This window comes from Trachypithecus francoisi, unplaced genomic scaffold, assembly GCF_009764315.1.
Source record: "Trachypithecus francoisi isolate TF-2019V2 unplaced genomic scaffold, Tfra_2.0 Lachesis_group6, whole genome shotgun sequence".
NCBI classification, from domain to species: domain Eukaryota; kingdom Metazoa; phylum Chordata; class Mammalia; order Primates; family Cercopithecidae; genus Trachypithecus; species Trachypithecus francoisi.
The window spans coordinates 86,814,260-86,835,982 of record NW_022681471.1 but is presented as its reverse complement, the minus strand read 5'-3'; the positions used below and the strand labels follow the sequence as shown (position 1 = coordinate 86,835,982).

At 52.1% G+C, this 21,723-nt stretch overlaps 2 protein-coding genes across 5 annotated transcripts in view; one reads left to right on the top strand and one right to left on the bottom strand.

Annotated features, from left to right (window-relative positions):
* SYN1 (synapsin I) overlaps positions 1–21,723 on the top strand; it is a 55,746-nt gene that overhangs the window by 32,814 nt on the left and 1,209 nt on the right. For 2 of the 4 annotated variants that reach the window (XM_033201820.1, XM_033201818.1), the window contains exons 6-12: positions 17,342–17,402; positions 18,200–18,344; positions 18,436–18,510; positions 18,609–18,711; positions 19,575–19,721; positions 20,074–20,161; positions 20,273–20,861. In XM_033201820.1, the coding sequence (XP_033057711.1) occupies positions 17,342–17,402; positions 18,200–18,344; positions 18,436–18,510; positions 18,609–18,711; positions 19,575–19,721; positions 20,074–20,161; positions 20,273–20,861 (1,208 nt within the window). Of the gene's footprint in view, positions 1–17,341; positions 17,403–18,199; positions 18,345–18,435; positions 18,511–18,608; positions 18,712–19,574; positions 19,722–20,073; positions 20,162–20,272; positions 20,862–21,547 lie in introns of all 4 variants that reach the window. The other 2 variants (XM_033201817.1, XM_033201819.1) reach the window with 2 other exon arrangements.
* Positions 8,596–12,567, bottom strand: TIMP1 (TIMP metallopeptidase inhibitor 1). Its single transcript, XM_033201822.1, has 6 exons — positions 12,389–12,567; positions 11,326–11,454; positions 10,363–10,442; positions 10,047–10,173; positions 9,715–9,839; positions 8,596–8,863 (listed from the first exon to the last, which is right to left on the bottom strand). The coding sequence occupies exons 2-6, from the start codon at positions 11,444–11,446 to the stop codon at positions 8,693–8,695; spliced, it is 624 nt and encodes a 207-aa protein (XP_033057713.1). The 5' UTR covers positions 11,447–11,454; positions 12,389–12,567; the 3' UTR covers positions 8,596–8,692.

Below are 21,723 nucleotides of genomic sequence, written 5' to 3'. Positions count from 1 at the left end.
ATAAAAAAGCATGAGGCCCAGATGATTTCACAGGGAATTCCACTGAAATGCTAGAGACCAGTTAATCCCATGGCCACATAAATTGTTCCACAGAATGGAAAATGAAGACAAACTTCCGTATTACCTTTCTAAAGCAATTATAACATTAATAGCACAAACAAAAGCATAGACCGGTGCAGTGGCTCACAGCTATAATTACAGCATGTTGGGAGGCCAGGCAGGTGGATCACTTGAGATCAGGAGTTTGAGACCAGCCTGACCAACATGGTGAAACCCCCTCTCTACTAAAAATATAAAAATTAGCTGGGCGTAGTGGTGTGCGCCTGTAGTCCCAGCTACTCTGGAGGCTGAGGCAGGAGAATAACTTGAACCCAGGAGGCAGAGGTTGAGTGAGGTGAGATTGTGCCACTGCACTCCAGCCTGGGTGATAGAGTGAGACTTTGTCTCAAAAAAAAAAAAAAAAGCATAGACCATTTTTACTATAAATATCAATGCAAAAATCCTAAATAAAATATCAGCAAACAAATTCAAAACCACATTAAGGGTGAGCACGGTGGCTTACATCGTAATCCCAACACTTTGGGAGGCCAAGGCAGGAGGATCACTTGAGCCCAGGAGTTCAAGACCAGCCTGGTCAACATGGTGAAACCCCATCTCTGCTAAACACACACACACACACACAAAATTAGCCAGATGTGGTGGTGCGCCCTTGTAGTCCCAGCTACTCGGGAGGCTGAGGTGGGAGGATCACTTTGCCCAGGAGTTTGAGGCTGCAGTGAGCTATGATCCCACCACTGTACTCCAGCCTGGGTGACAGAGCGAGACCTTATCTCAAAAAATAAAAATAAAAAAGAATGCAGTAACAGCAGCATGTGAAATCAACATGCGGAAATCAGTAGTTTTTATATACACAAATAACCAGATAGAAGACATAATAGAAGAGAAAACATATACAATAACACCAAAAAAGAAACCATAAAATATTTTGGGATAAGATCAACAAGGGATGTGCAAAGTGATATGAGGAAAAGTTTAAAACACTCCTGAAAGGCACAAAGGTAGATTTAGGCAGATGGAAAGGCATTTCTTGTTCTTGGATAGAATGAATCAACATCATGAAAATGGCAGTTCACCTTCTCAGGTCCTTATTTAATTTATACATTTAATGTGAGTCCCAAAAATATACCTACAAACTTATATCTAGAGCTAGATGAGTTGATAGTAAAGTTCATATGGAAAAGCAACCATGCAAGAAAAACTAGGAAAACCTGAAAAAGAAAAGTAATAATAAGGACTCATACTCGCAGCCCACAGGGAGTCTGATGCCTCTGCCACCAGACGTTTTATGGATATTTATTATTTATTTATTTGAGACAAAATCTTGCTGTGTTGCCCAGGCCGGAGTGCAGTGGCATGATCGTAGCTCACTGCAGCCCCAACCTCCTGGGTTCCAGCAATCCTTCCACCTCAGCCTCCTGAGTAGCTATAATTACAGGTGCATGTATAGCTAATTTTTTTTTTTTTTTTTTTTTGGTTATTTTGTAGAGGTACGGTCTTGCTATGTTGCCTCGGTTGGTCTCAAACTCCTGGCCTAAAGCAATCTTCCTGCCTTGGCCTCCCAAAACTCTGGGATTACAGGCGTGAGCCACCATGCCCAGCCTGAAGCTTTTATAATTTAAATAGTGTGATGCTAACCCATGAATAGACAGGCTGACAGATTAAAGGAAGAAAAACAAAAGTCCAGTTATAGATCCACATACATATGGAACTTTAGTGTATGATCAAAGTAGTGATTCCAGTCAATAGAACAAAGAGAGACTTTTCAGTAAAGTTTCACTTTTGCCATCTAAATTCTTCATTCATCTGAAATTCATTTTCATGTACAGTGTAAAGGAGGTAGGGATTGAGTTCATCTTTTTCCTTATAGGTAAGACTTTGTCCCCCACCAAGCTTGTATGCCACCTCTGTCACATATATACTAACTTTTTTCTTTTTTTGAAACAGGGTCTCTGTCTGTTGCCCAGCTGGAGTGCAGTGACGCGATCTGGGCTCACTGCAGCCTCCACCTCCTGGGTTCAAGCAATTCCCCCACCTCAGCCTCCCGAGTAGCTGGGATTACAGAGGCATCCCACCACGCCCAGCTAATTTTTGCATTTTTAGTAGAGACGGGGTTTCACCATGTTGGCCAGGCTGGTCTCGAACTCCTAACTTCAGGTGATCCGCCCGCCTCAGCCTCCCAAAGTGCTGGGATTACAAGCGTGAGCCACTGCGCCCGACCTATACTAACGTTTCATATCTTTGCCCTGCATGTTCAGAACTCTCTTCTGTTCCATTGGCCACTTTCTGTAAACCTTTACCAAAGCCATACTACCTTAACAGCAACTTTTCTCATTAATTCCTGGTGCCTGGTAGGACAGCAGCACCTCCTGACCGTTTTGTGACTATGTAGTAGAACTATATTCTACTCTTGTCAGGGACAGAGAGAACAGGACTTCAGATGCCAGGAAGAAGACAGAGTCAAGGGTGGATAACAGAGGGCAGGCGGCAGAGGCATTAGACTCCCTGCAGGCCAGCTTGCCACCGGGTTTTCCCCTTTTGTTCCCCAGCTCGCTGTGTAGCATGGAGGGAATTTGTAGGAGCGGTACTTGGAAGCCTTGGTGGGAAGGTTGCCCAGCCTCCATCATGTGGTGGGAGACACGTGCTGGGGACTCTGGGACCAATGCCTTATCTATTCCCATGCAGGTCGCAGACTGCCAGGAACCCTCTGAAGGCTGCTCAGCTCAGCTGTGTCTAAGTAGTCACCACTGGGGTTGGGGAGACATAAGAAGACTTGTTAAGCAGTTTAACTTCCCTTCACCCCACCTTCCCTCTCCTGGTCACGTCTACCTGGTCACGCAGACCTGGGGAAGGGCTGCTGTCCCAATGGGGAATAGCCCTCCCTTGCCACCGCCACTCAAGTGATATATGGTGCAGCAAGTATTTGTGGAGGGCTCACTATGTGACAGGTGGAGTCCAACCCCAAGGCCTTCTCTGGGCCCAGGAGTCACAGTCCCTGTGGAGTAAAGAAAGAAAAAGGGGCCCTGAGGTGTGAATGACCAGGGTCAGGTATGTGGGAGTTGTGTGAAGGAGAGAGGGCAGGATTGAGTGAGGAATTGAAGGAGGGTGCAGGGGGGATATGTCACTGGGATGGGGAGTTTCTTTTGGGGGCCAATTTTATTGAGATATAGCAAATTCAGCAAAGGGTACATATCCTAAGTGTATAGCCCTTTGAGTGTTCACAAAGTGAACATACTCTTGTCACCTGCACCCAGATCAAGAAACAGAATGTGACCAGAACTCCAGCACGGCTAGAAGTTGGTGGCTGTTGGTGGGGCAGAGTGGCTCATGCCTATAACTCCAGCCTTTTGGGAGGCCAAGGCCGGAGGATCGCTTGAACCCAGGAGTTCGAGACCAGCCTAGGCAACATGGTGAAACCCCATCTCTACTAAAAATAGAAAAATTAGCCAGGCGTGGTGGCATGTGCCCGGAGTTCCAGCTACTTGGGAGGCTAGGCTGGGAGGATCACTTGAGCCAGGGAGGTCGAGGCTGCAGTGAGCCATGATCACCCTACTGCACTCAGCCTGGGCAACAGAGGGAGGCCCTGTCTCAAAAAAATTAAAAAGTTGGTGGTCTTCAAGGGGCTTGGGGCAGTGGTTGGGGGAGGTTGATGGGCTTAGGGAGGTTTATAAGTTTAAGGAAGGTGAAGAGTCCTGACTTCCATGGCTACTCACCATGGCTGAGTAAAAGTGTGGGTCCAAGGCAGGAAGCTGTCACATGTGAAGATTCAATAGTAGACCTCGGATCACCAGGGAAGGCACTCAAGTTTGTGGGTTCATGTTCTTCTTGCCAGTGCTTAGAGAAGCACGTGTCCCCACAGAGATTGTGCGAGGTTGGGGTTCAGGTATGCAGCTCTGCCCAGGGAAGGGGAGACAGGGAAGCCCCTGGAGGTGGCTGAGTCACTGCACTGCTTTACATGCTTCTCATAGCTTCTGCTCCTAGAAGAGTAGGGCAGTGCGGGCCAGGGAACAATAAAAGAGAATCACAAACAGAAAGGGAACCACGAGGAATGGGAACAGGAGCTGGAGCAGGGCTTGATAGTAGGGAACACGCAGGCGAGTCTGAGGGCCCACACCTGTAATCCCAGCACTTTGGGAGGCTGCAGTGGGAGGATCGCTTGAGCCTAGGAGTTCCAGACCAGCCTGGGCAACACGGTGAAACGCTGTCTCTACAAAAAATTAGCTGGGCATGGTGGCATGTGCCTGTAGTCCCAGGTACTTGGGTGGCTGAGGTGGGAAGATCGCTTGAGCCCAGGAGGTTGAGGTTGTAGTGAACTATGATTGCACCACTGCACTCCAGCTGGGGCAACAGAGTGAGACTCTGTCTCAAAATAAATAAATAAATAAATAAATAAATAAATAAATAAAATAAAATAAAATAAAATAAAACTTTTTTACAAAAGAGTAGGGAATATGTAGAAGGAGTAAAGGATAGGAAGTAGGTAACGGGGACAAGGAGCAGGGAATAGGAAGAAGTAGGGGAGCAAGAAGCAGGAAGAACAGGGGCGAGTCAGAACACAAAGGGGACGCCTGTGGCTGCGGGAGTCCCTGAGGGACTGACTCAAGGCCCCATCGCATCCTTTCCTGTAGAAAGTCAGGAAGCCCTTTCTGGGCTCCTCCCTGAGCCCCTTCCAAGGATGCACCCCTCTATCTCGCAGAGTGCAGATTTCTATCCCTCAAAGGGCCTGGAGGGACAGAGGCCATGCCCCGAGGACCAGTGTAGCATGACCATATGTCCCTTGGCTAGGACATGCTATGATCCCCAAGTCTCAAAGACTCAGAACACTATGGACTGGGGACAGAATTTGCTGTAGCGGGCTGAAGTTGGGAACATAGTATTGTGGGGCGGGGGTTCTTCGTGGGGAGAATGCCCCAGGGATGGGGACTTTTTGTTCCAGGGTGGTGCAGAGGGAGACCTGAGGGTGAGGAGTCCACACAGGGTGGGGACAGGTTGGCTGGCCTGCCATTAGGAATCCCTAAAAGGGAACCTCTCCTCATGGTGTTGCCACTGTTGTTGTGGGTGGGCGTGTAGATGGATCTAACCACATTGCTCTTTATTATCAGGCGCTTCTATGAGCCACAGGTTCAGGACTCCACTAGGAACCTGGATTGTCTGTGAGGGAGAAAAGAGAGAGGGACACTGGGACTGAGGAGCATTATGGCGTAAAGAGCTGGGATCTCTGGGATCTTAGTATCGCATCAGTAGCTTTTGAGTCTCAGAGACCTACCCCATTCCTTCAGGCAGAGCAGGGTCAGGAGCTTGCATTTTGGTGAGGAGGCTGGTGTTGGGGAGAGATGGACATTAAATATTGGTACTAATCATACACATTATTTCAATATTGTATATTATTGTGCCTAATATCAAACATTGTTTGCAATATTATAAGTAATCACTAGTAAAGTTAAAAGTTATAGTTATCATAACTACTCCTAGTAACTAGTGCTTGTAAGTGCTATATACCCAGCACTGTTCCAAGTACTTCACATATACAACCTCGTTTAATATGGACATTGTCTCTATAAGTTCGGCCTTCTTTTTATCCCTGTCTTACAGATGCAGGAACTGAGGCTCAGAGAGGTAAGATGATTGATTCAAGGACACAGAGCTAAGACATGGCAGGGGCAGGATTTGAATGCAGACATCTGGTTCCAGGGTTCCTGCTTTTTTCTTTTTTTGAGATGGAGTCGAGCTCTGTTGCCCAGGCTGGAGTGCAGTGGCGCGATCTCAGCTCACTGCAAGCTCTGCCTCCTGAGTTCACGCCATTCTCCTGCCTCAGCCTCCCGAGTAGCTGGAACTACAGGTGCCCACCACCACACCCCACTAATTTTTTTTTTTATTTTTTTGTATTTTTAGTAGAGATGGGGTTTCACCTTGTTAGCCAGGGTGGTCTCGATCTCCTGACCTTGTGATCCACCCGCCTTGGCCTCCCAAAGTGCTGGGATTACAGGTGTGAGCCAGCCACCATGCCAGGCCTTTTTTTTTCTTTCTTTCTTTCTTTTTTTTTTTTTTTTTTTTGAGACAGAGTCTTGCTCTATCCCCCAGGCTGGAGTGCAGTAGCATGATCTCAGCTCACTGCAGCTTCCGCCTCCTGGGTTCAAGCAATTCTTGTTCCTCAGCCTCCCAAGTAACTGGGACCATAGGCATGTGCCACCACAGCTGGCTAATTTTTATATATTTAGGAGAGATGGAAACCATGTTGGCCAGGCTGGGCTTGAACTCCTGACCTCATGATCTGCCCGCCTCGGCCTCCCAAAGTACTGGTATTACAGGCATCAGCCACTGTGCTAGGCCCATTTCCTGTGTTTTGACCCCCCCCGAAAAGTATCCAAGGGGCAAAGACACCCCGTAAATATCCTCCAACCCCACCACAAGCCTCTGAAAGATTCTGGGCCAGGACTGTGGCGCCCATGTTTAAGGGGGAAGGACTGAGGCTCAGGTGAGAGAAGGACTGGCCCCCCAGGCTCCCCACTGAGCTGGGTCCCATGCTGCATACCAAACATGGCTGTGACCCCTACAAGCTTCCTCTCAGCTGTCACGGAGTCTGTCCCAAACAGAGATCCACCCACAGACACCCCGAATGCTGGGGATGGAGGATGCTCATTTGGCCCATTTTAATAGATGTTCTACAAGAGCAATGGGGAATGTAATGAGCCCAGGGCTACGGATCCTGCCAGGAGCTCATGCCAGGTCTCTGGGGGAGGTCACCTCGTCTGCTCTTCTAGACTCTGTGTCCCCTGAGGCACCAGTCCTCCCTGTCCGTGCTGCATTGCACTTGGCGAAGGGCTGACCTGCAAGGCAGACAAGTCGGCAGAACGAACTCCACAGTGGGTTCCATCCTTCCCCTGCTACTTCACCTTCCCCTCAGGGCTTGGAAGAGGTGAGGACTTAGGAAATGGGCCCTGAGGCTAGGGAGCAGCTTAAGAGTGCAGGTAGCTGACACTAAGTTTTGGTGAATTGCCAGGAGCTGTCAGACTCTTGCAGGCAGCTGAGGGAACATTGACAAGGTCACCAGGGATGAACCAGGGCCCGGGCCCTTCCCTTACAGTTGTGCCCATCAGCAAAGGCTGCGGTTGGCCCCCTTCAGTAGACAAGGTTCAGACCCTCCAAGGGCGTAACCAAGGTATGGATGTTAATACAGAAATTGTTGCTGCGTGTGCATTCCCTGCTCAAGTGGCTAAGTACTGTGTGTTCAAAATCTGCCCATTCCCATCTGGGACATAATTTGGGCCGTGGGGTAACCTCCCAGGAGTGTAAAAGGTTCTGGGACAGGACCACAGAAGATCCAGGGGGCTGTGCTTGGTAACCTAGGATGCCCTGGAGGAGACCTGGGTTCTATCGGTAAGAGCAGTGGGTACTATGATGAGAGGGAATTTGGGGGTCCTTTTCTTTACCGAAGGAGATATATTGGGGCCCTTTTCAAGCAGGTTCAGGTCAGGGGGACACAGGTGCTCCATTGAATGTTTGCACCAGTCTGGAATTCTAGTTCCCAAGGGCCTCACTTGAGTCAAGACCTTTGGAGTATGAGAGGCAGGAGCCAGGGACTGGACCCCGCTGTGGGAGTAGGAAGGCCTCGGAGAGGAGTATTTGGAGGGTCTCTCACTCAGTTTTTCTAGAGGAAGGATGATCCAGAAAGGTGAGGGTCGAGTCTAGAGACCCTAGTTTGGGTGAGGGGACAGTTGGGTTGAGGGAGGTGTGTGCAGGGTATGGGCCAGCATATCTGACTGGTCTTGATTTTGAACCCTACCTGCATTTCATTGCTGTCAGTATTTCCTTCCAAGTTGGTTAGAGGAGTGAGGGGAGAAGTAGGGGAGGGAGGAGGGCAGAGCTTGGGGATTTTTAGCTCATATCTTCTCTCCATCCCACCTCTCCTCTGCCCCAAACAGCCCCTTCCAAGGAATGTCCTGCAGCCGTGGCTGGGGAGCCAGGGTCACCCCTTCTTCCCAAGTCCCCAGCTGGGTTACTGTGGGACTCTGGGTGCCCTGGGTCCCCTTTCAGGCTCATGATACAAAACCTGAGGGTGGGGACAGTAACACCCACATGTTTGGATGGGGCATCCTCACTGGACAACATCAGGACTGTGCTTGAGGCAATGAGAGCCATTTGCCAATTGGTAGGGCATTTGTCAATGACTTTGTCAGCTGGCAAGATGTGTGAATGGGGAATTCCCAATAAGGCAGTGATTTGTCAGCTGTGGGAGAATTTATAACTAGAAAGCCCTGGGCAAATAGCAATTGGAAATCAGTATAGGAAAATGTTTTAAAGTATTGACTGGAGAAATTATTCAAAGGTTACGGTTGATAATGCAGGTTCAGTGACCATTACTGCTGTTGCAGATCATCAGTGCTAATGCCAATGTCGAGATTACCACCAGTACGTCAGAATTTAAGTAAAATATAAAAACCCAATATTTGGCATCCCCCATCCCCACTGGTCCCAGGGTGCTCACACAGGTCATCAGCAACACGGGTTTGTTCCCAGGCACTACACGGAAACAGTGTCTGCTGGGTGGTAACTCTTTATTTCATTGTCTAGAAGAAAGATGGGAGTGGGAACAGGGTGGACACTGCGCAGGCTTCAGCTTCCACTCCGGCAGGATTCAGGCTATCCGGGTCCGCAGGGACTGCCAGGTGCACAGCCCTGGCTCCCGAGGCAGGCAGGCAAGGTGACGGGACTGGAAGCCCTTTTCAGAGCCTTGGAGGAGCTGGTCCGTCCACAAGCAATGAGTGCCACTCTGCAGTTTGCAGGGGATGGATAAACAGGGAAACACCTGGAAGGGAGGAGGAGACATCTCTGAGGGTTTCTCCCTGCCTCCCCAATGGAGCAGAACTCCTCTCCTCAGCTTTCAACACTGAGCCGCTGGGGAGGCTTGCTCTCACCCCACCTAAGTACATACCCCAGGACAGCCCCTCCCATTGAGGGAAATGTCACTGGGTCCTGCAAGGTAACAGTAAGCCAGTAAATCAGTGTCCTGGAATGGTGGCTGGGGAATAGGCCCTGGGGGTCAGTCAGGCAGGTCACCTGGGGAATCATCCCAAAGGACAGGGGAAAACTGACAGTAGTAAGGGGCCCCACCCGGTTGGCGGCTAAGGAGTTTAAGCACAGGAGTAGCCAGTGGGGCTCCAAGATAGTCACTGGGCTCAGAGGCCATCAGGAGCCATCAGGGAATGGGCTTAGACTAGCCAGGAGGTCAATGTAACACCCTCTGGTGTCTGGAATAGTCAGAGCTGCAGAGCAACAAGCAGATGTGCTGAGGAAGGGTCAGTGGGATTAGGGAACAGCACTTTGGGTTCTTGGAGAACATTCTGGGGAACCAAGAAACAATCCCAGGGGCTCAGGAATGGAGAGTGGGATTACAGAATAGTAACAGTAACAAGGGAGAGTTAGAGGGACCAGGGACAGGCGATCACACGGTATTGGACACAGGGCAAGGGAGCAGCCAGAATTTGTAAGGGAGCAGTCTCGGGCTTGGGGAATAGCAAGAGAGATCAGGGACAGCCCTTAGGGTTTGGGAGCAGCCACAGGGACACAGAATAGCCAGAGGGAGCAAGAAACAAGCCCACGATTTAGGGAAGGGCCCCGGAAGGATCTCCCGTTGGAGGTCAGGGTCCAGGTACTCACTGTGCATTCCTCACAGCCAACAGTGTAGGTCTTGGTGAAGCCCCGGCGCTGAGCTAAGCTCAGACTGTTCCAGGGAGCCACGAAACTGCAGGTGGTGATGTGCAAGAGTCCGTCCTGCAGTTTTCCTAAGGAGAAAGCGGGGGAACCGACAAGCAGCTTGTGATTGGCTGAGCCGCCAGGCTGGCAAAGGCCCGGCCTTCTGATAGGCTGAAATTGGGATGGTACCCATTTCCAGTGGGACCATTCGCATCAGAGCCTCGCCCCCTGGCGGTTGCTAGGCCGCGCCCCAGGGACTGGTTGGCGTGGCACAGGGCGCGGGGACGGTGCCTCACCAGCAATGAGAAACTCCTCGCTGCGGTTGTGGGACCTGTGGAAGTATCCGCAGACACTCTCCATGGCGGGGGTGTAGACGAACCGGATGTCAGCGGCATCCCCTAAGGCCTGGAACCCTTTATACATCTGTTGATGGATGAGGGGAAGTGTCTCTTTTACTGACATAATCCTCCCACTCCAGGTTCTTCCCTGAAGTCACATAGCATCCCAAGATCACAGCCAACTTTCTTGCACCAACCAGTGGCCAGAAGTTTCTGTTTTGATCAGGAGGAAGATGTTAGAAAATGCTGGGAAAGGGGCGGGAGCAGGGGATACCTTGGTCATCTTGATCTCATAACGCTGGTATAAGGTGGTCTGGTTGACTTCTGGTGTCCCCACGAACTTGGCCCTGATGACTGCAGGAGAGGAGGGAAATATGAGTCAAATGGACTGCATGAGCCAATAAAAATAAGATCATCATCATCATAATACCAGCAAAGTGCATATATAAATAGGGGTTATTGGATGCCAGACAGCACACGAAGTGATTTACACATTTGTGTATTGATTCATCTGTGTGTTGAGTGTCTCTCTTCACCAGGCACTGCTTAAGCCATTTTCATATATTCATTTGTTCATTTACTCCTCAAATATTTGGGAGCGCCCAGACATTCCCACTGGCCCATGCTATATTCAGTGTTGAGCCCAATCTCTCTCCCAGACTGCAAGATCCCGTTGCAGTGGTTCCTGTATCCATCACCATTGTCCTGAATATGGTCTTCCTTACTGTGCTATAACAACTATCACTGAATATTTTTCTCTTTAACAGGAGATCAGGAGTACTAAGGGGCAGGGGTTAAAATTTTAAATAAGATGGCCAGGGTACGGGAGGCTGAGGCAGGAGAATGGTGTGAACCCGGAGGCGGAGCTTGCAGTGAGCTGAGATCCGGCCACTGCACTCCAGCCTGGGCGACAGAGCAAGACTCCGTCTCAAAAAAAAAAAAAAAGAAAGAAAAAAAGATGGCCAGGGAAGGCCATCCTGAGAAGGTGACATTTGAGGCAGCCACCCAGGTGGATACCTGGGGGGAAAGTGTATCAGGCAGAGGGAGCAGCCAGCACACAGGTCCTGTGGTGGGCTTGGGCACGGAGTACTCAAGGAAGTGTGAGGATGCCAGTGTGGCTAAAGCAGAGGAGAGCAGGGCGAGTGGAATCATTCTAGAGGTAAGTGCCATCGTGAGCCCCACCGGACTGAGAGGGAACCAAGGCAGAGTGTGTGGGCTGAGTGGGGTGAGGACTCACCGAGGTCGGAATTGCAGAAGGCCGTCTGTGGGTGGGGTGGGACACAGGTGCAGGCCCTGCTGGGGGCTATCAGCCACAGCAACAACAGGATGCCGGAAGCCAGGGGCTCAAAGGGGGCCATGGTGGGTTCTGTGGGGAAGAGGGATGTCAGGCAGGCCCCAGCCCAGCTGATCTGCTGACCTGGGCAGGTCATCCACCCCATCCTGCCCCGGGGCAGCCAATGGGGGGGATTAGGGGACTGGATTTGGGCTTCAGGGGTTGCGAAGCTTGGGGATTTTAAGGGGATTGGGGAGCCCAGAGGAATTTAGGGTTTAGAGAGTTGGGAAGTTTAAATTATTGAGGGACTGAGTTGCGGGGTTATGGAGCTGTGGCACTTGGGGGAGAAGGGGGCTAAGAAGTTTGAGGAATGAGGGGATTGGGGAATTCTGAAGGTTGGGGAGTTTGGGGGTGTGAGGAATTTGGGATTGGGGGCTGGAGGAGTTTGGAGGAAGCAGAGTTTAGGGGTTGTGTATATTAAGAGATATAGGGGGCTGGGGGAATTTAGGGAGGTTGAGGAATTTGGAGGAGGTTGGGGATTTAGGGAGCTGGAGGAGTTTGGAGGTTGAAGGGGTTGGGGGAACTTAGGGGCTTAAGGCAATGGTGATACTTGAGGAATCTGAGGCAAAAGAAGTTTGGGAGCTGGGGAGCTGGGGAACTGGGATTGGGGAGACGGGGGAGTTTAGGGAGCCGCAGGGGTTAGCGGTGGGGATTTAGGGGGCGATGAGGGAAGTGCTGGATGAAGGGATTTGCGGGGAGATTTGGAAAGCATTTGTGATATTAGGGGGTTATGGGTTTGGGGGAGTTGGGGACGGATGTCAGGGGTTCTAGGGAGTTTGGAGCCTCGGGGTTGGGAAAGCGGTTCCAGCCTCCGACCCTCTTCCTCCTAGACTAGCCCAGGGTCCTGGTACCCGCAGGCCAAGCTGAGTAGACAGGCATCTAGCACGGGAGTGCACGGGCCTGGTGGCCAGCACCCAAGCTGCAGCCCAGCCCCGGTCCCTGCTGGGCCATCCCGGGCCCTGCTTACCTCTCGTGTCTCTCTGGGCACTGGATCTGCGGCGATGGCGGCAGGGCCTGAGCGCTAGAGGATAAATGTCCACGCTAGGGGCGGGGGTGGCAGCGGGTGCGGAAACCACAGGCCTCCAGGCTTCCTGGATGCATTACTCATCCACCCACCATCAGTGCAGAAGCCAAGGGGCGGGCCGACGAAAGGAGATACACCCTCCTCTCTCCCACCCGCCTCCTCTCCCTCTCCCAGGACCTCGCCTGGGCCAGTCCCCTCCCCCACCTCCACGTCAGTCACTATGCCTTCCAAGGCGCCTCAGCGGAGAGCTTAGAGGCCGCATTCCCCGCAGCCCAGTCCCCTAAAGTCTCCAGAATCTATCCAATCACCCACATCCCCCAAGCTCCCTATGGCTCAAACCCAAATTAGTTCAGCCCTTCAACATTTATTGTGCATCTACTGTGTGCCAAGCACACAAAAACCCTTGTTTTGTATGTCTGACATGCTGGTGAGGGGTGGCAGAGAGGAACAAATTAAATAGCAACAGTGGAGGGAGATAAGGCAGGTGAATGGGGAGGAACACAAAATGGGGAAACTGAGGCATGGAGCGGTTAAGTGACTTATCCAGGATCACAGAGTCAGTAAATGGCAGAACAAAGACTGGAACTCAGGTGGCCAGGAACCAAAACCGGGGTCTCAAAAAACACAGGCAAATAGCCGGCATTTATATAGCACCGACTGTATACCAGGCACTCAGCATAGTTTATCTCACTCAGAGCTCAAAACAAATCTCTGAGATGGGTACCAGTTATTATTCCCATTTTACAGATGAGGAAATATGGGATATAGAGGAACTGAAGAATTTTCCCAAGATCACAGGACATGGCCAGGATTCGAACTGAGGCTACCTGGCACCAGGATTGTAACTCAGGAGTGGCACCATCCTAGCAAGCAGGGAATGGTGCGGGTGAATGAATGAGCATTGGGAAGGGGTGGCCATGAATGATGGTGAAAGAAACGAGTGGGTCAGTAGAAAACTAATCCCCACCCCATCCTGCCCTGCCCCTTCCCCACGGACCTATACCCCTGGTGGGGTCTGGGGTGGGGCAATCCTTGCCCACCAGCTTTTTGACAGTGCAGGAATCTTCCCTGGGGTTCTGATTAACACCCGTAATTCGAGGAGGATAGATCAATAATAATAATTGTAGTGATGATGGCAGCCGCTTATTGAGCACTTTCTGTATACTACGTGCTAAAGTGTTTGTATAAATGATCTCATTCACTCGCCATACTCCCTTGCTAATTAAGTTTGATTAACTCAGGGATGTTAGCCTAATAACAAGAACACAACAAAAACTACCAGCAGCCCTTATGGAGTGCTTACTGTGTATCCAGCACTGTTCTGGGTGGGAGGAAGTTGAGGGATAAGAAATTGCCTAATGGGTACAATGTACACTGTTGGTTGATGGGAACACTAAAAGCCCAGACTTCACCACTATGTAATATATACATGTCACAAAACTGCAGCTGTACCCTCTAAATCTTTTTTTTTTTTTTTTTTTTTTTTTGACGGAGTCTCGCTCTGTCACCCAGGCTGGAGTGCAGTGGCACGATCTCAGCTCACTGCAACCTCTGGCTCTGGGGTTCAAGAGATTCTCCTGTCTCAGCCTCCTAAGTAGCTGGGATTACAGCCACACCACCACCACCCCCAGCTAATTTTTGTAGTTTTAGTAGAGACGGGGGTTTCACCATATTGGTCAGGCTGATCTCGAACTCCTGACCTCAGGTGATCCACCCGCCTCAGCCTCCCAAAGTGTTGGGATTACAGGTGTGAGCCACCACACCCAGCCTTCTAAATCTTTTTTTTTTTTTTTTTTTGAGACAGAGTTTTGATCTTGTTGCCCAGGCTGGAGTGCAATGGCAAGATCTCGGCTCACTGCAACCTCCACCTCCTGGGTTCAAGCAATTTCAAACAATTCTCCTGCCTCAGCGTCCTCAGTAGCTGGGATTACAGGCACACGCCACCACACCTGGCTAATTTTTGTATTTTTAGTAGAGACGGGGTTTCACCATGTTGGCCAGGCTGGTCTCAAACTCCTGACCTCAGGTGATCCGCCCACCTCAGCCTCCCAAAGTGCTGGGATTACAGGCGTGAGCCACCGCATCCAGCCTAAATCTATTTTTTAAGAAAGCACTTGGCCAAGCATGGTAGCTCACACCTGTAATCCCAGCACTTTGGGAGGCTGAGGCAGGCAGATCGCTTGAGCTCAGGAGTTCAAGACCAGTCTAGGCAACATGGTGAAATCCTGTATCTATTTAAAAAAAAAAAAAAAGCGCTGTTCTAAAGTCTTTTTACAGACATTATCTCATGTAGTCAATCCCGATTGCCTCTTTGTTCATTAATGTTAGTTAAGGAAGAGATGTTAAGTCAATAAAAACAACAGTACCCAACACTTCTTGAGGATCGAGGCTTACTATATGCTTGATACCATGTAGAGCATTTTTCCCAAAATAACTAACATTTCTCACAATATCCCTGTGAGTTAGATATAGCTCATGTTCTCATTATACAGATGAGGAAACTTAGACACAAAAGGGCTGAGTGACCTACCCAGGAATGAGAATGAAGAAATGGCTCTGTTGTTGGGGGTGGGGGTGGGGGGGACAAAAACAGGGAGGAAGGGAAGTAAACCAAAAAAATCTGTAGGAGCTGATTGTGAAAGTGGGACAGTGAGAGTGAATGAGACGGGGCTGAGTAACCTGGTGCCTCCGAGGGAGAAGTGAGGGCAGGGAAAGTCCTGCCTTGGCCCCTCACTGACTCTGGTTCTGACGCCAACTCTTTGAAACCTGAGTCAGCACAGAGTTTTGCCGACTGTTTACATGAGGAATCGTGTGGATCTGGTTATTGTGTGGTTTTGAAATGCAGAGTGGGGGGGGGTGTTCATGGAGGGGTGTGTGACCATGTGGGAAGCTGGATGGGTGTGGGGGACCATGGGGGTTCAGGGGGCATGTGCAAACTGGACACCTGACAATGCCCACAGCATACCAGGTGCTTGGGCCTCATTGTGCTCTTTGTGCAGATGGGGAAACTGAGGCTCAGAGAGGCGTGTCCTTCATGGCCTTAGGAAGAGAAAGGCCAAGATTCAGACCTAGGGCTTTCCAGGAGCTCCCAGAGTCAGAGTTCAAAGCACTCTGCACGCACACATGTATGGGCACACACACATATACAGAGCGTTGTGCTCAGGTTCAAGTCCAGAGGAAACAAAGACAGTTAAGGAAAAGAGGCACCTAGAAACCTCAGGGTTGTTGGGGGAGGTATGGGTGTGTACGCACAGCTCTCTGGTGTGTTGTGTGTCCATTGCTAAGAGTCGAGCGTGTGCCTGTGTGTTTTGTGTGTTGCTTCTGGGAGTTATCTACCAGCCTCGGCAAAGCAGGTCTGGGTTGCGTATGTAACTATGAGTGCATTATGCACTTCTGTGTGCTGTGTGCACCCCGGGTGGTACTGTATACATCCGCCTCAGCATCGTTTCCGTGGCCTGCTGCCCAGAGATGCCCCAAACCCCCATCCCAACATCGTGCCTCTCAGCCCACCTCATAATGACGCCACTCATTGGGAAATGAGGAAGGGGGGGTTGCAGAGGGAAGCCTGAAGTTCAAACGGTCACCCTGAGTCTGCGGGCTTCCTGTGCCTGTCGGGAACTGGGAACCACCACCGCCCCAGCAGCCCCTCCGGGAATGCCATCTCTCTACCTTGTCAGCGAGAGGGAGGGTCACCAGAGGGGCACTGTGCAGCTGTGCTGTGGGGGTGAGCGGGGGAGCGGGGAGCCTGGGGCCGTCCAACCTGGTTTCCTCTACCTCATCTGGGAGCGGGGGAGACTTGAGGTATCCCTCTCGCCTGAATGTGTGACTGTGTGTGTGTTGAGGTGGGGATGCCCTGGAATGTTTTCTGCAAACTGAGTTGTGGGTGTCTCTGGTTGTGTGTAGCCTCTCTGTATTGTATATGTGGCAAGGCATGTTGTGTGTGTGTCTAGATATACTTTTTGTGTGCCCAGGATGTGGCATGAGTCTGTTACGGGTCCCAGTCATGATGTGAGTATCTAGAAGTGCATACACCTCTGTGTGTTGTGTAGGGCTTATTTGCTGTGCATTTGCCTAGGGGTGTTGTATGTGCGCCTGTGTGTTGAGTACGTGCCCGGTTTTGTGGAGTGTGCCTGTGGAGTTGTGTGTGTCTCTTGATTGCACGGGTAATCTTTTGTGTTGTGTGTGTTCCCCTGACGGTGATGTGGGTTTGGGTGAGGGGAGGGAATCTGGGTGTGTCCCCAAAAGTATTGATAGTGTGCTTAAGGGTGTCGAGTGTGTGCTGCCCAGGAGTGCTGGCTGCTGACCCACGCTATGGGCACCTGGCTGGCTGAATGACTGTGTGGGTGTCTGTGCTGCCCCAGAGCTACATGTGCTTTGAGCCTGTGTTGGCCGTCAATCTCAATGTGCACTGGCATCTCTGGGTTTGGCGATGTACATCTGAGTTCCAAGGGCTCATGCTTCTCAATAGTTTATGTGTGCAGGTGAGGCTTACATACAAGGTTTGGCTGAGGGATTCAGTCACTATATGCTCATCCCCCCACCCCACACACACTTGCCTCACTATCATCCATCCACTGTAAAAACAAACTTTCTTTTTACCGGAACAGTCCCCCACGCTCATGCCATGCCTCTGCCTGGGAAAGCAGGGGCGGGACGTCTGGAACTTGGTGGTGGGGTGGAGGGAGGGACAGACAGACAGGGCTCTGGGTTCAATTCTGGGCCCGGAGGTGGAGACACTGTGTGACCCCCAGCTGCTGCCTGCCTGTCTCTGACCCATGTGTCCTGGGAAGTGGCTCATAATGCAGTTCCCACTGGTTGGGATCCCCTCAGTACCACCCACCCCTGGAGGTCACCCTTTCTGCCCTGACCATGTCTCCTCTGCCTTTTTCCCACCAGCTCAGCAGCACAACATACCCTGTGGTTGTGAAGATGGGGCACGCACACTCTGGGATGGGCAGGTGAGTCTCTGGCTGAGCTGCGCATAGGTAGATGTGTATTTGTGCAGTGCACACCAGTCATTCTGTGTGATCGTGTGTCCTGGGGTGTCATTATCTATCAAGTTGGTGCAAAAGTAATTGCAGGTTTTGCCAGTTCTTATGGTAAAAACCACAATTACTTTTGCACCAACCTAATAGATTTTTGTTTTCTCACATGCAGCTGACCTCATCGACCCCTTTTTCCTCCTGCATTCAGCCAATTTTGTGTGTATTTTGCTTCTGTCTCCAGCATTGTGTCTGTGTGTACATGTATGCCTGTGCTGAACACACAAGATGTTGTATGATCTTTTGTGTTCCAAAGTCTCGGGGTCCTGTGTGCTTTACATCCATCTGATTTTGTCTGTGTGTATGTGGAAAGTAGACCTGTAATTTGTTTGTGTCCAAGTTTCTGTATCTTTGCATGTTGTGTGTACAACTGATTTTGTGTCTGGATGCCTATATTAGTATATTGTATATACACAGTTTTTTCACAGCTTTAGTGAGGGATAATTCACACACCCTACAACTCAGCCATTTAAAGTAGACAATTCAATACTTTTGGGTATGATCAGTGTTCTACACACCCAACTTTGTGTCTGTGTGTACACGTACAAAACAGGAGACACATGATCATGCCTGATTGAGCGCCTTGGCATGTCCACCTAATTTTTGTGTACTCACCTCACCTGTGTGTCATGTGTACCTGCTCCTCCAGGCACCCCCACTCCCCACAGCTGCCCTATCCTGACCAGGCCCTGATCCTTGCCCTCGCGTCCACAGGTCAAAGTTGACAACCAGCATGACTTCCAGGACATCGCAAGTGTTGTGGCACTGACCAAGACGTATGCCACTGCCGAGCCCTTCATCGATGCCAAATATGATGTGCGTGTCCAGAAGATTGGACAGAACTACAAGGCCTACATGTGAGTGGAGAAGCCGAGGCCCTGGGAGGGGTCCCCTGCCTTGCCCCATGCAGCTGAGGCGCCCCTGAGCCTCTGTCCCCTTGTTCCCCAGGAGGACGTCAGTGTCAGGGAACTGGAAGACCAACACTGGCTCTGCGATGCTGGAGCAGATCGCCATGTCTGACAGGTGGGCAGCCCAAACTCAGGGTGTGAGGGGAAGGGTGGGTGGGAGCGCAGCAGCTCAGGTCAGAGACTGACAGGCTTCCCCGCCCTTTGTCTTGGCAGATACAAGCTGTGGGTGGACACATGCTCGGAGATTTTTGGGGGACTGGACATCTGCGCAGTGGAAGCGCTACATGGCAAGGACGGAAGGGATCACATCATTGAGGTGGGAGCACCCAGGGGTAGGTGGGGCAGAGGGAGGAACAGCTGCCAGTCAGCAGCAGTGCAAACGGAAGCACTCCATGGCACAGAGGTCCTCAGCCAACAGCAATGTGCTTGGTACACTGTAAGGTGCCTGGCAAACTTTCGAAGGGACCATCCCTTGCAATGGCAGAACACTTAGTAAACTCTAGACTGAACTTGCACATCCCTGGTGAATAGTAAAACCCTTATTAGATTGTTAAGTGCTCTGGGAATCGAGACATCTTGGTGAATGACAAGGCAGTTAGTGACCTTTATTCTGTGAACTGGACCAACAGCAAAGCATTTTGGAAGGACAAAGTGCCTAGAAAACCATGAAGCGGGGATCGGCAAACATTTTCGGTAAAGGAGCAGACGGTACATATTTTAGGCTTTGTGGGCCATGCAGCCTCTGCTGTAACTACTCAACTCTGCAAAAGCAGCCATAGATGATATGTTAAACAAAATAGGTGTGGCTGTGTTCCAAAAAGACTGTGTTTATGGACATTGACATTTAAATTTCATGCCATTTTCGCATGTTATAAAATCTTTCGAATTTTTTCAACTGTTACAAAATGTAAAAACCCATCCTTAGCTCATGGGTCACACAGAAGCAGGTGGTGGACCAGGTTGGGCTCGCGGGCCCTAATTTGCCCAGCCCTGCTCTGAAGCACCTTCTAAGCTGTAAGGTACCTTGGAACAGACAAACCTTCCTCACTGTGCACAATCAGTGCCTCAGACACTGGGGCTCAGTGGTGCCCATGCCCTCGGCCAACTGAAAGCACAGTGTTACTGCTGCCTCAGGTGCCAGGCCTGCCTCTCCCCTCAGGGATCCTTTCCTTCCCCCAGGTGGTGGGCTCCTCCATGCCGCTCATTGGTGACCACCAGGATGAAGACAAACAGCTCATCGTAGAGCTCGTGGTCAACAAGATGGCTCAGGCCCTGCCCCGGCAGCGACAGCGGGATGCCTCCCCTGGCAGGGGCTCCCACAGCCAGGTCAGGCCCCTGGCGCTGAGCTAGTGGCTTGAGCTAGTGTGGGGAGGCCGGCCCTGGGTCATGCTGTGCCATGAAGCTGACAATCTGTAGGCTCACAGCATCACCTTTGCACACATGTGGCTGTGATTGCCAATTGTTTAAAACATTGATAAGCAGCTGCTGCCCTGACTTCCCCGAGCACCTTCCTGCCCTGCCCCTGGGAACAGGTCCCCCACCCCACAACCCAGCGTACCCTCAGCTCAGCCACAAGTGGGGCAACACCCAGCGCACAGGGAACCTGTGTCATCATTGGCTGATGCTCCACTGGCTGGTAACTATTTTTAACCTCTCCTGCTCCATTCCTCTGCCGCAGACTCCGTCCCCAGGGGCCCTGCCCTTGGGCCGCCAGACCTCCCAGCAGCCCGCAGGGCCCCCGGCTCAGCAGCGACCCCCACCACAGGGTAAGTGAGAGGCTGGCGGTCCCAGCCCCCTCCCTCAGCCCGCCATCTCTTACCCACTCACTCTCACGTGTGCTCACTCTCTCTCTCTCTCTCTCTCTCTCTGTCCCCCAGGCGGCCCTCCACAGCCGGGCCCAGGCCCCCAGCGCCAGGGACCCCCATTGCAGCAGCGCCCGCCCCCGCAGGGCCAGCAGCACCTTTCAGGCCTTGGACCCCCAGCTGGCAGCCCCCTGCCCCAGCGCCTTCCAAGTCCCACCTCAGCGCCCCAGCAGCCCGCGTCCCAGGCAGCGCCGCTGACCCAGGGTCAAGGCCGCCAATCCCGGCCAGTGGCGGGAGGCCCTGGGGCGCCTCCAGCAGCCCGCCCACCCGCCTCTCCCTCTCCCCAGCGTCAGGCGGGCCCCCCACAGGCTACCCGTCAGACATCCGTCTCCGGCCCGGCTCCGCTAAAGGCCTCTGGGGCCCCACCGGGCGGGCAGCAGCGCCAGGGCCCGCCCCAGAAACCCCCAGGCCCAGCCGGCCCCACACGCCAGGCCAGCCAGGCGGGTCCCGTGCCCCGCACTGGGCCACCCACCACGCAGCAGCCTCGGCCCAGCGGCCCGGGCCCCGCTGGACGTCCCAAGCCACAGCTGGCCCAGAAACCCAGCCAGGACGTGCCGTCACCCGCCACCGCCGCTGCAGGGGGACCTCCGCACCCCCAGCTCAAGTAAGGGGACCCCTACAGCAGCCCCCGCCTTGCTGCTCACAAAGCGGGCCCCTGCCCCAGTAGAGTAGCCCTAGCTCCCTTGCTCCTCAGACCCAGGTCCTATGCAGGGGTCCCACGAACTCTCTCCAGCCTGAGCCAAGCCCTTCCCCCAAGCTTTCGCTCCTCCCGGCCCACCAGAGGCTCCACACCCCCACCCCAGGAATTTGGTGCTAGAATCCCATAGAAACTGCCCTCTGTTCGAATTCCTCCTCATAGGCCCTGGGAAAGTTTCCTCCTCCAAGGCCTCCCAGGCACCTGGCTGACCCACCATCTGCAACTTCCTGCCCAGCCCAGAGCCTTCCCTGCCAAACTGGCCCTCCCCCTCCCAACCCATCCCTAAAACTCCTGGCCTGAGTCCTAGTCCTCCTATCATCTCGCTCTTCCCACTCCACCCTCATACTTTTCCTCCTTCTCCACATCCTTCTGGCCCATCTCAGTCTCCCTGCGAATCATCAACCATCTGCCTCTTCTGGTCCATTCCAACTCCCACCCCAGCTCAGACGTCCTCCCGCCCCACCCAGTTGCTCTGCCTTAGGCTGACTTGCCCAATAGCCTGTCCTTGGTCCAAGCCCTTCCTATGCCCTCCTGGACACCTCACCCTTAGACTGGAAACCTCCCTGCTCATCTTCCCCTTTGTATCAAACTAGCCAAGAATTCAGAGAAGCTTCTGCCCAGGACTCTTCCCATGAATCCGACACTTCACCCTGGATCCAAGTCCTCCCAGCCTGTCCCAGATCTCGCCTCCCTGGCCCAGGACTCCACCCACTCCACCTGAGTCCTCCCAGCCTCGAGAACCTGTTAGGGTCCAGGCCCATGGTGGCGG